The sequence below is a fragment of the Scomber japonicus genome, chromosome 10, assembly GCF_027409825.1.
Source record: "Scomber japonicus isolate fScoJap1 chromosome 10, fScoJap1.pri, whole genome shotgun sequence".
Taxonomy (NCBI): Eukaryota; Metazoa; Chordata; class Actinopteri; order Scombriformes; family Scombridae; genus Scomber; species Scomber japonicus.
This window is the reverse complement of record NC_070587.1, coordinates 8,757,857-8,775,195: the sequence shown is the minus strand read 5'-3', so window position 1 is coordinate 8,775,195 and position 17,339 is coordinate 8,757,857. Positions and strand designations below refer to the sequence as shown.

The 17,339-nt window shown below is 40.5% G+C and overlaps 1 protein-coding gene across 2 annotated transcripts; it reads right to left on the bottom strand.

The window, feature by feature from the left end:
• Positions 1 to 3,723: 3,723 nt before the first annotated feature.
• Positions 3,724 to 17,120, bottom strand: fam131bb (family with sequence similarity 131 member Bb). Of its 2 annotated transcripts, XM_053326463.1 has the most exons (7): positions 17,097 to 17,120; positions 13,824 to 13,859; positions 11,408 to 11,632; positions 11,111 to 11,251; positions 8,236 to 8,546; positions 6,416 to 6,679; positions 3,724 to 4,600 (listed from the first exon to the last, which is right to left on the bottom strand). In XM_053326463.1, the coding sequence occupies exons 3-7, from the start codon at positions 11,616 to 11,618 to the stop codon at positions 4,385 to 4,387; spliced, it is 1,143 nt and encodes a 380-aa protein (XP_053182438.1). In that variant the 5' UTR covers positions 11,619 to 11,632; positions 13,824 to 13,859; positions 17,097 to 17,120; the 3' UTR covers positions 3,724 to 4,384. The 2 variants fall into 2 exon arrangements, with proteins under 2 accessions (XP_053182438.1, XP_053182437.1); XM_053326462.1 differs by lacking the exons at positions 13,824 to 13,859; positions 17,097 to 17,120 and adding an exon at positions 13,311 to 13,407.
• Between the last annotated feature and the right edge of the window lie 219 nt (positions 17,121 to 17,339).

The window sequence follows — 17,339 nt, the reverse complement described above, 5'->3', positions numbered from 1 at the left end:
TTCTACCTTTAACAGATGTCGAGTAAATTTAAGTATATTGTGCTGATTGTCGGTCCCTCCAGGAAATTAAAAATAATTATTGCAAATTCAAGACATCATTTTCAAGAGTTTGCAATTTTGTTAAATTACTCACAACTTTTCTGTATAAAATGGCCAAATCAACAAACAACTTTGATTTGGAACTATTCAAACATTTTGTGTTGTGGTAACTTATTAACATGCTGCAATGACGTGTTATGTCATAAGCTGCTGCAAAATCAAATGTTTTTGGATGCAATAGTCACAAAAATGAAATCCTAGAGGGACTGAATCATACCCCTCTTCACTTTAAGTAAACATTTGAATGCTGGACTTTTACTTTTGCAGTATTTGTAGTGAGCGGTGTTAATCATTTTACATAAAAAACAGTTTTGAGTACTTCTCCTCAAACCGCTGATACCAGTATTCCCAGTTAGAGAAAGGGTACTATGGGTAATAAGAAAGCCTGCATTTTCCTTAAGTCCCTAAATCACAAAATCTGCCCCTGGGTGAACGTGTAGAGATATCCACACATATGCACAAGAAATGCCATTTGTTGGTTTGTTTATTTGCTCTTTCTCCACCGGAGGAAAAGAAGAGGACAGATAAAGGAGCCAGAGGGGTGTGGGAGGTTCTGTCGTGCAGGAAAAAGAGGGGGAACAGAAGAGAAACAGGAAGAAACTGATAGTTGCTGACAGAAGAAGAGAAGGGGGTAGGGAGTGGGGGACCACTTGGAAGAACCATCCTGTGACAACCAACCAACAAGCATGCATAGGTGGGAGTGTTACAAGTGAACACACTGCCTCAGTTCAAATAAATATATCCAATTCTATACAGACTTTTACAGAAGCGATCCAATTTTACACAGCATTTTATACAGCAGTATTTTTTTTTTTTTTTGATGTTTTTTTGGGGGGGTTTGTCACACACTTCCAAATTATATCTATGATTGCCTCAAATCCCCTTTGGTTGAAAACTTTTTCAGGTTTTTTTTTTTTCAGGCAGTGATTCTTCCAACAAGACAACAGACAACTTACTGTACACTGACAGACAGACACAAATACACAAACGAGATAAAAACTAATAGAAAGAGAGAAAGAGAAGGAGAAAGGCAGAGGTCCAGAAGCAGATTTGAGCGTCATGCCTGCAGACAAGTTAGTGAAACTCTTGGAAGAAGGCAGTAGAATTATACAAAAAGAGAAACTCAGCTGCAAACCAGTCGGTTAACAAGGACGTGATCAGTAAACCTTAACATCCACAGAAATATATTTGGCTTCTTGTTATTAATTTATTCATTCATTGAGATTTTGATAAAACAAAAAAAAGAAAAAAGCAATAAAAGAACCCGAATCGAAGCAGTGTCTTTTCTGTTTTTTCATCAAGTCCATGCATGTTTCCTTATGAACTAATAGCTCTTTTTTTTTTGTTAAGCCCAAATAAGTCTAGCAGTCGTTACCATCAACAAATATGAAGCGATATAATCCTTCAACCATGTTACGTCTTTAAAACCGAGACACTCTGACTCATAAAAGAAAAAGATACTGCTCCCAGAGGGGTTGGTACCCACATGAAATTATAGACTCTGTACAAGCTGTCATATTATTCCTCCCCACCAAGTTCAATAAATAAATGACTAGTGCCATTGTGTAAAGACATTCTGTTTGCAGTTTTGAGCCCTCTTACTTTGTTTTGATGACCTGCACGAGTCACTAAACAGGGACTCCTCAAGTGAAATAAAATTATTCTTTATATTTGAGAGCTGCCAAACTATCTGCTTCTAACCTCTCACCAAGGTGTCAAGGTAGTTTTTACTTTTCTGTGTGTAAAGTGCTCAAAACCAGAACAAAACAAGACTGCTTTACAACCATGACACCTATCCTAACTTATACTGGAAGGGATTTCAACAAGTTAGTAGAAAAATAAACATTGTCCCAACATTGCATAAAGAAGCAATCAATCAATAAATAAATTCATTCAAGTCACTAAACCATGTTTGTATATATATATATATGTATATATATACACACACACATATATATATATGTATATATCTTAAAAGGTTCTCACACAATCATAAAAGTGAGAGGAGAAGTTGCTCCCCAACAGAGAAAAGATGAAAACAGTGGTTGTATTTTGTTGTAAAGTTCGTCAGTGAGTCATGCACAGAAAGTCTCTCTTCACTGTTTCTGTTTAACTCTCCTCCTCGCTGGCAAACACCCACTCTTCCTCAGGCAAAAGAAGAAGAAAAAAGAAGTAAAGAAAAAATGTAAACATGCTTCCTCAAACATCATTATAATCACTATCACACTCCAGGCAGCTGCTTCACAGTAATCACGATGAGCAGGAAGACACCGATCTATTCAGCTCTAGTGTTCACTTCTAGTCTTCTGTTCTGTTCCCTGATTGGCTGATTCAGTGGCACACGGGTTATAATACCACCCCCCCACCCCCCACCACAACCTCCCCCTATGAACCTAAACACCTACTGAATTAGTTTCCCACGGATCACGGATCCACCCTCCAGAGTGATCGCTCTATTTATTTACAACACAAACATTCCTCTGTTTAGATCTCTGCTTGTTCTTTGTGTGGTGGTACACATTTAAAAAATAAATAAAATTCAGGCCTAAATTGTGAGCAGTTGAGAGCAATCCCAAAATAAAGTGGGACCTAGAGGTGTAAAAAAATAAACAAATCATACTGTACTACAACAGTTGTGACTGTGAGTGAGAATCAATTTTTATATACTCAGACTATTTACATCTATACGACAGAGCTGACACTGGTCTGTTGGGAATCCAGTGTTCTGTCTGCCTATTGCTGGTTACAATTTAGATATTAGTGTGTTTTATGTGTGTGTGTGTGTGTGTGTATGCGTGTGTGTGTGTATGCGTGTGTGTGTGTGTGTGTGTGTGTGTGTATGTATGTGTGTGTATGTGTGTGTGTGTGTGTGTGTGTGTGTGTGTGTGTGTGGTCTAGGTGAGCCAGCAGTGAATCCATTTTCAACAGCTCCCCTCCCACAAAATCCCTTGTTTATCTTTGTTTCTTAAGAAAGTGTTAGATTCTCTCCCATGTGGGCCGCGGAGAGACATCAAAAAACAACGTTTAGAACGGCCTCGGATCATGTACTGCCATCTGTCTTCCAGTACATTCAAATAGTGGTTGTCATCCTCAATTTATCACGACTATGTCTATGGAAAAAGCAGCTGAGGGTTCATGTTGTTAAGTGGCTCGGTTTTGGTTGTCAGTGGTGCTGAAAGCTTTCAGAGTGGGAATCGGATAACGTCAACAGTCCAAAGACAACCTCAGATCTGTTAGATTGCATCAGTGCAAAAGAGATTCGCTTATGCAGCTCTGTCTTTATTTCTCCGTCATTCGCGCCATGAATCTTGCCGCTCAAGCCCGCCACAGGCCCCACCTGGGATACTATGGTTCAGTGCAAAGTCTATACAGTGCTGTATAGGACAGGTACTCCATAGTACTCTGAAGAAACATGCATACAGAGAGACAGAGTAGGAAGCACACTATCGTACAGTACAATCCTTATCTGTGCAGTGTTTAGTGTGTGCAGTCAGCAGGTCAGGCCTGTCCCTGGGTTGTGCCTCAGGCATCCTGGTGCCACAACATCAAACAAGAATTTATTAGTATGTATTAATATTTTAGAGGGTTAAACTGCATTTCACTGAAATGCCAATATTTTCTGAGCTTACTTTGATCATTTGTGAAGTTTTTTGGGTTGCTATTGTTCAGACTATGAAAGTATACTGTGTGTGTTTGATGTAACAGGGAAATTCTGATTAAACACTAATATGTTGAGTAACAGCTGTAAACAGAGTAGTTCTCCTGAAGGAAAACTATTATATATTATAATACACTAATACATAGAGTTTTGTTTTGTTGTTTGTTTAGTTTTTTTCTTTATTACAAAATTATTCTTAGAATGTTTTATTATGTTAGATTTTCTTTCCCATTATAAGATGATGACAGGGTCGAGTTGCTTGTCTTCATAAAAAGCATGCATGTTTCCTTTCCCCCTGCTTGATCTCAAAGTGGTTTAATTTCCCTGACGGAAATGTCATGGTCAGTTGGCGCTCCTCTTCCTCTTCCTCCACCACTCTCTTCTCTTCATTTACCTTTGGGATGTAAGGCTTACAAAGAAATAGGTGTCCTTTGTTGCATCAGCTCTTCTCTCATTGTGAGTCCCACTTTCAAATCTGTTTCTCACCATTTCATCTCACAACCAAAAAAACTGTGTTCTTGATACCTGAAAAGGAACAGATTAATAGATATATATTGTATTATTACGTTCATTCCTCGCTGACTCCCTGGTCAGTTTGTTATAAGGAGTCTCTTGACAGCCAGGAACTCAGTTGGTTGCCATGGAAGCGGCCAGCCCCTCCTCCTCCTCTTCCCTCTCTTCTAGCATCTGAACGAGGCCAGAGGTGACATCGGAGCCCTTCCGCTCTGTGATTGGCTCTGACGGCGGTTGCCCTGGACTACTGCCACCGGAGGCATACCCTTGCTGCGTGGGCGGAGTCAACGTGGCCGTCTCTGGCTCCAAGCAGAGTGTCACCTCTTCCTCCTGATCAGGACAGACGGAGAGAAACACAAACAGCAGGTTCAGTCGCCCCAGGTCACAAACAGTAGCTGTTTAGCATTAGCACTGCACCATGAACTGCTAATTAATCACCAAAATATCAGAAGGATCAATACTGGTGGTTTTGCAGATTGTATCCCATCAACTACAAATATGATATTATTTACAGTACTGCCAGCTGTCCTCTGTTTATCGACTGATATCCCAATGTGAAGGTCAACTAGGACACACACGACTATCAGCCGAGATAGACTTTGTCAAAACAATCTCACCATGAGGTCCATTTTGTAGCTGCTCTGGAGCCTTTGTTTATATCACACAATCTTCCTAAGCAGATGGAGTTTGCTCAGTAGGAGCATGTCAAGGACATCTCATCTGCTTTGTCTTAAACTTGACATTTAAAGTTCATTCTTGACCTCATTCGGAAAAAAGTGACCTTGTGGTGAGATTGTTTTGACAGCTGCATCACATTCAATATTTGTTGGCTCATATTGTTTTTTTTATTCATCTCCTTCAATGAAATCACTGTCACATGGTGATGTATAGTAGTTGCGAGCAGGGACGTTCTTAAAAGCTGTTTCTTGTTGGTGGGTTCAGGAAGTTTAAACATTGAAGATATCTGAGTCATAAAATAAAGAAGAATGCCCGCCACAAATTCCCAGAGCACACAGCAATGTTTTCAAATTGCTTGTTTTGTCCAAGTGACAGTCCAAAACACAAAAATATGAATATGGAAACAGAGAATGTTTGGTATTATTACTTTATAAATTACTTAATAATAAAGTTTCAGCAGTCGTTCTTACGACACTGGCAGACATTGAAACACGGCTATAGCTGCTTACATGGCTGGAAATTCATCTTTAAAACTTAAAGGATGATTTGGAGAATAAATAATGTAAATGATACATGATGTGTAGTTCATGGAATACAACCAGTAGGATCATGTAAGTGGTCGCTCTTCACTTCACAGGTTAAATATTAAATGATACGTTTTCAAGTCTGTCTTTCAAGTCGGTCTTACAACAACAGTCAGGTGCTCATACGAACACTGAAAGAGGCTGTAATCATTCCTCCTGCCCATAGTGGCTAATAAGATCCACTTGAAATGGTTATTGGACTGTATAGTTAAAACACCTCTCTTGTCTTCTGGCCACTCGAAGCGCTTTACAATACATGTCAACTTTCATCCATTCATGCGCTGATTGCTGAAGCTGCTGCCATGCAAAATGCCAACCTGCCCATCAGGATCTAATCTAATACACACACTTACTCACCACTGGCACAGTCATCAGAAACAGTTTAGGGTTCAGTATCTTGCCCAAGGACATTTCAACATACAGACTTGAGGAGCCAGGGATTGAACACCCACTCTTGATAAGTGGACAACCCAGTCTACCTCCTGAGCCACAGCCACACCCTGCTGTAAGTGGTGGGGGTCACACAGTAATTTTGTGCAAAAATGCATTGAAAGTGTATATGAGGTACGGTGGAAGAACAGCAATGAAAACAGTGTAATGCTGAAAGATATCCACTTAATTTCACTAACAGCCAAAGCTTCATATTAGCATCAGACAAACTTTTAAATACAGTTTTGCACAGGATGCCTGTGGATTTTGGCCCCCACCACTTACACTGTACGAGCATTATGAAGCAAGTATGAACAGTAGGAATTATTATGGCAAGAAAACCTTATTTCAATGTTCATTTGGGTCCTAACTATTGTATTAAGACATACCTGAAAAATTGTGAACTCGTCCTTTAATCACTGATAATGTAATTTTTTTGTAATCAAACCCTCACCTTGACCTCCTCGTCCTCCTGTTGCTCTAGTAGCGGAGAGTGTTCTGTTCCTATCATCTCGTCTCCAGAGGGAACGCAGAGACTCGGCTCCACTACTGCTGCCACACCCATGAAGCCTCCTGCCTCTGTCTGAAAGGCCTCCATCTGCCCGGTGTTCCATAAATCAACCAGCGGTGGGTGAACCTGATGGACCAAACTGTGGATGGTGCTGTTGGGTGTTGCTTGCAAAGAGTGGTTGGCACTGTGCAGCCTGTGCTCCAGCGACTGGAAACAGAAAGATGAGACTGTGATCAGAAGAAGTGAGGGTGAGGAGGAAGAGTTAGAGGAAGGCCTGACATCTGTTGCTTGTTGTAACCTTTAACCACAATGTCAAGCAGTTTGTAATAATACACTAAGGGCCTGATTTACTAAAGGTCTGCGTGTGTAAAAACGTGTGCAAACTTGACATCACCCGCAAAAAATGTGCAAGCTGATCTACTAACGCAGCGCACTGAGGTTTGCGTCAGGACGGATTTTTTCCACAAGTGTTAATATTTGGAATATTTTTGGTTTTACTAAGCATTAGTTACTAAGCACTAGCATTGACTTTGTCACAAATACTCTCCCATATGTCGTTTTTTCTGGTAATATTAGTTTTTTTTTATAACTCAATATATTTGTTAACCTCTTCCACTAGAACCTGATCACATTTCATTTTGCGCTTGCAGCTTTCTGCTCGTTCAAACTCTCCATTCAGACACAAAACCCTCATTTAAATACTGCTGTCTCCATCCTGTTGCACCTGTTTTCATTTACGCAGTTATTCTTAGTAGATCACCCGCAAAACGCATGCAAATGAAATGCGCAATCTATTGCACTGTGCACGCAATTTAGTACCCACTATTTGGGATCTTAGTAAATCAGGCCCAAAGACTGGTGTTGGCAGCCAAGAATGTAGTCCAGGAAAGGAATAGATTATCAAGTGGACATTTGCTGACTTTGACTCTGATCAATACGACTTTAGTTTGTACATAAAGAGATAAACAGCTTTTTGATAAATACATGAGACTGAGGCTGTTTAAAGCTAAAACAAATGCTTCTCTTGGATGCACGTAACTGAGAAAGTCATTTTGAATTCAGTCAGTCCTGCTGAGTTTATGAGCAGTTATTACTAGAAAAGTAAATATTCATTCATTATTCCTCTATTATAAGAAACTTTACTCTCTCTTTACTCTGTGTTCAGTCGTATACTTATCTGACAAATTTTACATTTGAGCACTTTGAGCTTACTTGCTGTGTTTTTTTAGGCTATAATAGCAATTAATTAAATGGGTTTTTTTAAATAATTAATACCAAACCACTATATTCTTTTCCAAAAACATTATCATTAATTAACAGTTATTTCACATCCTCACTAAGACATTTCAGGAAAGCGTGGGACTCGTAAAACAAAGATTTGCTTATAATATCCCAGTTATTTTACAACATGTCTTATGGAGCCATAAAAACAGCATTTCTTTTGAGCAGAGTGACTTTGATTGATATTTTAAGTTTATCTAGTTGGTTTTGAAACTCTTTCATACACTTAAAAAGATTTCTGAAGATATGGAGGACCATGTAAACCTCGAATCGAAGTTGAACCTTGAATGGAACATGAACCTGGAACTAAAAGGTTTCTACCTGACACTGACAATATTTTGGCACCACCTGTCTCTGCTGTGAAATTACCCTCCTGATCATCGTGATAGCTCAGGTGCTTTATGCATTGTTACAGTGGAGCGAACAGTACATGTGCTCACAGACCAAATCTCAACCCCTTGTTACATGTTGTATCCTTGCACCTGCTGTTGCTGATACTGCAGGAGCTGCTGTTGCTGGTAGTGCTGGATCTGTTGGATCTGCTGCAGCTGTTGAAGTTGATTCTGCTGCTGGAGACTGAACTGCTGCTGCTGTTGCTGCGACAGGAAGTGCGCTGCTGCCTGCCCATCATACCCATCAGTCCCCATAACGTAGGAGCCAGCAGGGGGAGATGCTACACCGGAGGGATCATTGTTGATCGGCTCCCAGGCATCAGAGGAGGAGAGGCAGTAGTGTCCCTGGGAGACATATGTATGAGGCCACACCTCTGCTGAGGAGTGATGCAACATTTGATCTGTAAAAAAAAAAATGAAAAAGACAGCAGCTTGTAACAGGAAGAAGATATTATAGTTTTGATCAAGTTCCAGTGGCAAAGAGCACAATAGACTGAATCATCTTATAAAGTCAAAAACTTAAAAAGTAAATCCTGATGCTAAGAGCTTTGCTGTAACCAAATGGAAAAAAACAAAAGCATTTTATTGCAGCATAATTATAGGGTAAACTGCTTAACATCCAGCCCCTAATGACCAGCAATTCAGCCTGTGGTGATATCATTTTAAGGTTTAAAGAATAACCTTTAATTGTGTTTAGCTAATCTGGTTTCAACTGTTATCACACAATTAAGAGACGTTTTAAGTATAGCAGACTCAATCAGATTTGGATTGAATTTTGGGTTTGATCTTTCCTGCTGAACAGAGGAAGTATGTTTGTCTTAGAGCTAAACCAAAACACTCAGCAGAAAAATCTCCACACTGGCTGGATCAGTGTTATGACAGAAACTCTCCGTGATGTACTGAATAGGCTACAGAACGCTGGCACACCTTAAACTGTTGATTCATCACTTGTGTCAAACCATATAATGCAGCCTTGACTTTGTGCAATTTCTCTTTCCATCAGGAGGACATAAACAGGGCTCAAGAGTATACACACAAAGCCACACATTTTCACCCTAAAAAATTAGCAATCTTAAAAAATGATGAGATAATTTGATGCAAATCATGCATTAATGAAGCATCATACCCTTAAGGAGGTTTATCTTACAACAACAAAGCACAGTGTGAGATGTTGGAAAATGTGAAAATTAATGAGCTTAACCCTCCAGCCCAGAGAGAGGAGATGGGATGATATGTTCACATTACTAAGCAACATGACACATGCTATACCACAAGCTGCTTATCTTTGCCTACACAAATACTAACATTTGTAAAGGCTGTTTTAATGCTTGTTGGCTATACATCAGTTTTCTAAATATATATTTTATTAACTGTATGCAAAATATCATTATAGTATGGTGTTAATTAAATTAAATGCAATGTTTTATAATCAGACGAGAAGATCATCCATACAGTAAATATGAGGATACCGCTAGCAGCCTGTTAGCTTAGCTTAGCATAAAGACTAGAAACAGCTGGCTCAGTCCAAAGATGTCAAAATCCACCACCAACAGCTCTAAAGCTCATAAATGAACACATTCTTGTTTGTTTAATCCTTAAAAAATGGAGTCAAACCGCAAGTTGCAGTTCAAAAGGAGTTGAACGCTTAACTATTTCTTTTGCAGGGTGCAGCAACTTTGTCATCATTATGAGGTTTCCAGGCAACCAGTGGAGACTTTGGGTAGTCACTACTCTTGGTAAGACATAACTCCCTGTAAAACAGCAACTTATGCCCATAGTTTTCCCAATAATTTTTTTTTTAAAGATTCTTTTCTGGCATAGACCCCTTCATTAGCAGTAGAGAGACAGGAAATCACAGGCGGGTGTGTGTGTGTGTGTGTGTGTGACATGCAGCAATGGACCGCTGGCCGAGATTCCAACTGGGGTCCGCTGTGTATGTGCCCTGTGTTCTTAATCATTCGAACAAATACGTTTTCTGAAATTGTTGCTTAATGTCTCAAAACTCTAAAACTCACAACCAAATATTCATACTCATGTAAAATGAAATATTGCACTCAAAACCATGTTCTCTCTTCTCAAAGCTGACTCTTCCCACAAATCAATACACACAGCTATCATACGATATCTTTTGCAGAGCATCAGTGAAACAATGGTGTGATCAATTTAAAACACTCATCATCAAAATACTATTTATATATGTTTTGTCCATGTTACATACTCATATGAAATTTGTTTCCTATCCCCGTTTTTAAAGTTGTGTTTGTTTGTTTGTTTGTTTGTTTTGTCCCAAAATAGGTTGTCATTTTATGACATACACAGTATGGAGACTGTTGCCATATTGTAATACAATACTGTAAATATATCAAATAAATTGACACAAACACTATGAGTCCCCCCCTCCCAAACACAGTCGAGGTCACCTCAAGCCTCTTTTATGCTCTCATACATAAAATGATTTTGAAACAATGTGATTTAGAATTACTACTTTGAGAGACAGCAATAAGATTGTGCTCATTTTTAAGCAGTCTGGAGTCTTATTGATTCATGAGCTTCAGGTTTTCAGTATTGTGAGCATAGTTGCATTTCTTGTTCTCATGCAATGGAGAAAAACTGTAATATTATAGATTTTTGTTAGTTTTCTGTGGATGAATTACTGAGCTTTAGTAGTTCTGGTAGATACTTTTTTTGCCTTGTTGCCTAAGATACACTAACTGTCTGGTAGCAAATTGAACAGACAGATATATCGATCTCATCTAGTCAAGAAAGTGAAGAAGCATATTTACTAAAAAGGTCGACCTATTCCTTTAACAGCTTGACCTTATGTTCAAAACCTTGGTCTGGGGTTTCCTGGCTTCCTTCCTTTCCTCGTTACATAATCTTTAACTCAATGACATGTAATGACTGTTAAATCGTGCAACACAAGTTACTTTGAATTGGAGTTGCTGTCATGTTTGTAGTTCTTTACCTCGACTGGTGATGCTCTCCTGGTTGACCTCGCTCAGATGAGCCACACTGCCCTGGTTTGAACCCGACCGTGGGCTCTCTCCGTCCATCGATGTCCAGGCCATGAGCGTTGCCTCCGAGATCGCAAACTGTTGCAAGATACCTGAGGTCAAAACACAGAGGACAGGACAGGATTATGGTGAGGACCTGAATCATGCTTAATTGGCTGAATAATTGGAATAAATCCCAGCATGTGAGGCGATGAGCACATAATTCTGTTGATGACAGTTAACAGGATCTGTGGAGCTTTTTTCCCAACCTGCCGCAAAACGGGCCTCTTTCTCTCCATCACTGAGGTCACTGTAAGCGTCGTTCTCCAGCCGCCGCTCCTCTTCCCGCTCCTGGGTGGTGATGCGGGGCTGTAGGACGCCCCCTGCACCCACTGTCTGCATGCCCCAGTTTTGCCATTCAATCATGTGGGCGACACGACCCTGAGCCATGGCTGTGGGCTTGGTCACTCTCTCCTTCATGGTACGGGACACTCCTGGTGGTGGGAAAAGGAAAAGGACAGAAAACGGAGGGACCAGAAGGAGAGAGGATGTTCAAAACAAGAGTGTGAGGTGTTTGTAGAAAAATGAGAGGAAAGATGGAGAAGAGACCGGAAAACGTGTTGGGAGCAGAGGATGGACAAATAGAAGAAAAGAGGGAGGGAAAGACATAAGATAGATATGTTATTATCAAGTGGGTATTGCTGTTTGGTCATGGAAGCTGTGGTGGGATGTGAAAATATGGATACCAAACAAGGTGAGACTGATAAACTGGTTTTGCAGCTGGTAGAGGTAAGTATTCAATCATTACTTCAAATATGATGAATTAAATTTTTGTCACATCTTTATTGTTGAGTTGATAATAATAATAGAAATTGACTTGAACTGGATCTAAATCCTAAGGTTCATACAACTGTAATTTTGATGTATTTATTAGTAATATTTTTTTTACATTTGTTTTTGATACAGTAAGTGGCCTACAGCTCTAGGTGATACCAAATAAAAAACTATTAACTTGTGGGTTCTGCGGACGTATTAATGTCAAATTCTTTCAATATTGAATACTGTCATAAAATATCAGCTTTTGCAGCTTCATATAAAAACGAACCAGTATTAAAAATCCCATATCAGTTGAATCCTATTATTCAAAGTTAAATGAGGGTCCTCATGAACATGGATTATGAGAATAGCTAAATGACAAAGGTTGTGGAGGTGACATTCATGTGTCTAATGTACAGACTGTGGGGAGGAGAGGAGGGAATGGATGTGTCTTGTCTGATGAAGGTGCGTCATGGAGTGGAAGAGGTTAATTGGGGTGAGGTGGCTGTGTGGCATGAGTAATGAGAGGTTGGCTTGTTGACATGATTGCTTTCACACCTCTGCTAAGCTGCGCTGCATAAGCATAACACTACGCTCTTACTCCTCCCTGCCTATCTTAAAACTTGACTCATGCAAACACTGCTGAACGCACATTTTTTAAAAAAGGAAAAAAAGAAATTCCTTTCCTGCTTCTGAGCTCATACCAGCTGATATCTGCATAATGGCTGTGCTCCATATTTCATGTGACCAGCACATGATAACACAAACTGTAAATCCCTGGATGTTGGATTCTCTCTGATGGTGGCACATGGAGATGATATTTATGAATAAATTATAGGAATACATTATGGGACAAATCAGTACCACACCACACAGTGCAGCAGCTGCACTCCACTGCACTGTACCGAAATACATTTAACTGCACTCAAATAAACTGCACTGCACAAAACAGCTGGATTTAACCAAGCACACTGCACTGAAAGAAAACACTTCACTACACTGCATTTAACTGTTCAACACAACACTTTACATGGTTCAGAACATCCAAACTAATACTTATTCAGGACACCACAAAGACCAATATCACAACCACTTAACATGAATAACTACACTTCCCACTCACCACTCACCTTTTCTTAGACCAACAAGCTGTATGATGATGCACTCTGTGTGTGTTGTGTTTTCAGGCTGAATTCATTCCATCAATGACTCACACGGAGCCATTGACTAGTGTTATCACAATGTGGAGAGGAAGTGATACAGGGGAACCCATTTTGGGTACCATGTTGACTCCAGTGCCCGGGGAGGATGGAGCCAACATGGGGTCAGTTTACCAGTTACAGCACAGACACACACCTGACACACCTGACAGAGAAGACTTAGCCAAAGCTCCGATGCCGTAGGCGTTTGAGTTCCTCTTGAGTCGAGGCAGGATCGATGTTGTGTCTTCCATTGACAGCTAGAGGGATAAAAGAGAAAGGAATGGAGGAAGGGGAAAAGCGTGGAGAGAAGGATAGTATGGGAGGTGTGGCAGGGCACACGAAGACATTGAGACAGTGTGTGTTAGAGAGGGGTGAGTGGAGAGAAGTGATAGAGATGTTGGGTTAATACAAAAGAGAAAATCTGCATTACCCAAATCCTGATTCCAAGTTACTGTGTACGTTTTTTATTCCTCACCAGTGAGTGATTCTGATAGTGCTCTCTACAATAAACTGAAAGAGATCGACTGTAAGGCTGAGGTGAGGGTGGAGAGAGGTGGGGGAGGTGGTGCTGATCACTAAAGGGTGAGTTAAATTAAAACAGGTGAAAGAAACAAATAGGTAGAGAAAGAAAAAGTAGTAGATGAAGGAATGGTGTCACAACACTTACATTGATTCCTTCCCATGAAAATTCTGAACGTCCATGCTGAGGAAGAGAAAGAGGAGGAGAGAGGGATGGGGAAAGAGTAAGAGAGTGACAGGACAGAGAGAACATTGACATGCATGGGTGGGAGATGGGAGAAGACAAGGAGAGGAGGAGGTGTGGGGATTGCACGTTGGACATGCAGAGGAAGATAAAGAAATTAAGAGAAGAGACAGGAGAGAGGAGACACAGGATTTTCCAGGAACGAAGAAGGCAAGAGTCAAGGACCAGAATGACAGGGAGGAGGGAGGGGATTAAACAGGGATCAGTTTATATTTGTGTAGTTATGTATAGCAGAGTGAATACGCTACGGATGAATGAATCTCCTCTCTAGTTACATGTGCAGCCAAAAACACTGAAAGCCAGCGGTAAAATTGTGTGTGTGTCTATGTGTGTGTATGTGTGTGTGCGTGAGCGAGACCGTGATGTCAGTGCTCTGTCGAATGCTATCTGATGCTGCAGACAGACAGGGGACTGAGGCTAACAGGAGGAAGAGGAGTGTCTGCAGTGTGTGTGTGTGTGTGTGTGTGTGTGTGTGTGTATGTGTACAGACAGATGCTGGGGACAAAGGAGATGAGCAGTTTCTGCCACACCGCTTCTCTCTATCAGCTGGACTGACACTAACTAGACCGGGGACACTGGTGGGCTACTGGCGGTGCTGAAATGTTTTCACCTTCCTGTCAATAAACACACAGCTGAGGCTGAGCAAACATAAATTAGCAATCCAACAGACTGAAAATATGTCACTTCTCCCTGACATCACACATATCCTGTCCATGTGTGTTTTTCTCAACAGAATAGAGTTGATTTTATTTCCAAGCCTGTCCCAAAGGCGAACGTGATTTTCTTTTGTAAATGTTTGTTTGGTGGAAGAAGCACTCAGATCCCTTACGTAAACTTGCAATAACTGATTTTTTGCCACTTGGGGCAACTGAAACAACACAACATTTACACATCATCACTTTTAAGATATTTTTATCATGTAAGCAAACGGTTGCTTATTTTCACATCCAGCATTTATGGAGCAACATTATCTTTCATTTGGAGTCGTGTTTTGAGCTATTTGGTGAATGTAAGTCCAATATTTGCTCTCTTCTAGCTTTAGTTGGTCACTACCAACTCCTGAGATAAATATCTGGCTTTTTAGCTGCTAAATACTCGACTATGTTTATCAGCTAGTTGCAAACTGTGTCTGTATGTTGTCTTTAATACTGAGCAGGTAGTTTTTAATTTAAAACAGAATAACTTAAATAGTCCAGCACGCAACTTTTGTAAAACCACACTACATTTAAGAGCAGGCTGAAAACGTTCCTGTTTTATAAACCTTATAGTTCGGGTCGGCTCAGGCTTGCCTTGTATCAGCCTCTAGTTATGCTGCTATAGCTCTAGGCTACTGGAGGACTTCCCATGATGCACTGAGCTGCTCTCTCCTCCTTTCCCTCTCCATCTGTGGGCATTCATGCCCCATTAATGCATGTTTCTAACTTGGCATCTTCCCCAGGGGTTTGTGCTTTCTCATCTCGCAGGTGACCTTCGGTTGCAGACCGCCTGCTGACTGTAACTGCAGGCAGTCGTTTCATTGTTGTTATTGTTGTTGTTGTGCTTCTCTGTGTCTCTCTCCCCTTTTCTCCTCCCTCTTTTTCTCTTAACCCAACCAGTCAAGGCCAATGGCCCGCACACCTAGAGCGCAGTTTTGCTTGAGGTTTCTTCCCTTTAAAGGGGAGTTTTTCCTTGCCACTGTTGCCAAGTGCTTACTAATGTTGGGTCTATGTAAATGAAAGAGTATGGTCTAGACTTGCTGTATATGAAAAGTGCCCTGTTAATTTGGCGCTATACAAATAAAATAGACTTGACTTGATAATAATGTTGTAGCTGTTTGCAATGAAGCTGATGTGAATTACTTTACATAGTGTTGTTAAATTTAATCTACAATTAATCATGTGTTTTAAGATGATTATATTTTTCTTAATCTGCGTAATCTGAGTAATTTATAATTTAAGATGTCAAATAAATGTAGGACTAGTGGAGTAAAAAGTATAATATTTCCATCTGAAATGTAGTGGAGTAGAATTAAAAAAAACCCAGAAAGTGTAAATACTTAAATACCTCAAAACTATAAGCATAGTAAATGATTGATTAAATATACTGTTACTTTCCACTAATGGTCAACAGATTGTAAAATGTAAAGGAGTCTATAATTCAATGCTAACTGACACAATGTGAGAGCAGCTAACAGGGTAGCATTCACTATCTCCATCAGCTACTGTACATCCAGCGTGTACGCTGATAGCTCATGTTAATCGATATCAGCCTCTTTGCGTTCTTTTTTTTCACTCCTTCTTTTTCTTGTAAGTCTATTCTTTGCTCCCGCTTCCTCCCTCACTGGCTCTCTGCTCATCTCTCACTCTCTTTCTTGCTCTCCCTCCACAGGAGTGGGTGTGATGAGAGATTTAACACACTTGAGTGGCAGAGCTGGGCCCCTTGAAGCAGCTTTTCCAACGTTCCTTCCAATAGCCCTGACAACACTGATGTGTGTGTGTGTCTGTGTGTGTGTGTGTGTGTGTGTGTGTGTGTGTGTGTGTGTGTACGCATGTGTATTTGTGGCTGTGGCTTTTTTTTTCCTCCGAAGGGCATTCTGGGGCACGATGCATAAATAAATGATGGAATCAGTCCACAGTGCATTTGGTGGAAAAGTAGAGTTCTCTACATTTCAGTCCAAAATGGTTCCCTCTCCTATGTCCTGTCTCAGATGGATCACTTTAGAACAGGGGATCAGTTTAGCAGCAGGAGATGAGAGGATGTAGTAATGTTGAGTATAAAGTTGGAGAAACAGGGAGTGATTCCTTTGCTGTTTTGCTCTGAAGCAGCACTGAGCAGTGACTCTTTCACATGGACAGCAAGCAACAGACATTATAGTGACAGCGATGAGCCAACTGAAAACCGCCGATTATTCATTCTTCCAGCTACGCCACCCCATCTTGGGCAGAGTGGTGTAGTGGAAGTTAAGCCACTGACATTGACGCTTAACTAATCTACTAGCATAAGCACTGGCACCTTGAGTTACAGAGAGCTACAGTAGTAGGGTGAGCTGTGTCTAAAAGCAATAGCTCATCATGTAGCTGCCTGTGAAACTGGTTTTAAGTCAGCAGCCATGTTGGTTCCTCAGGTGGAGTGGCAATCAGTCCACTTTCAGAAGAAGTCTGGAGGAAGGGTGAGTCAGAGGGATCGCTGAAGACTTACCTGCTCCCCATCCTTCTGGACCGGCACGCCATCTGCCGCTGAGAGAAGAGTAAAGAAAGAGAGACAGAGAGAGAGAGAGAGAGAGAGAGAGAGAGAAGGAATGTTAATTTGTATTCTTTGTATTCAAGTCAGTACTGTGACAAAACACAAACCTTGAATTGCCTTCCTTCCACAAAATATTCACTAGTCTATCATTTTCACCAATCACAAAGCTTTTATTCGTGTTTGGGTAGATTTTTGCTA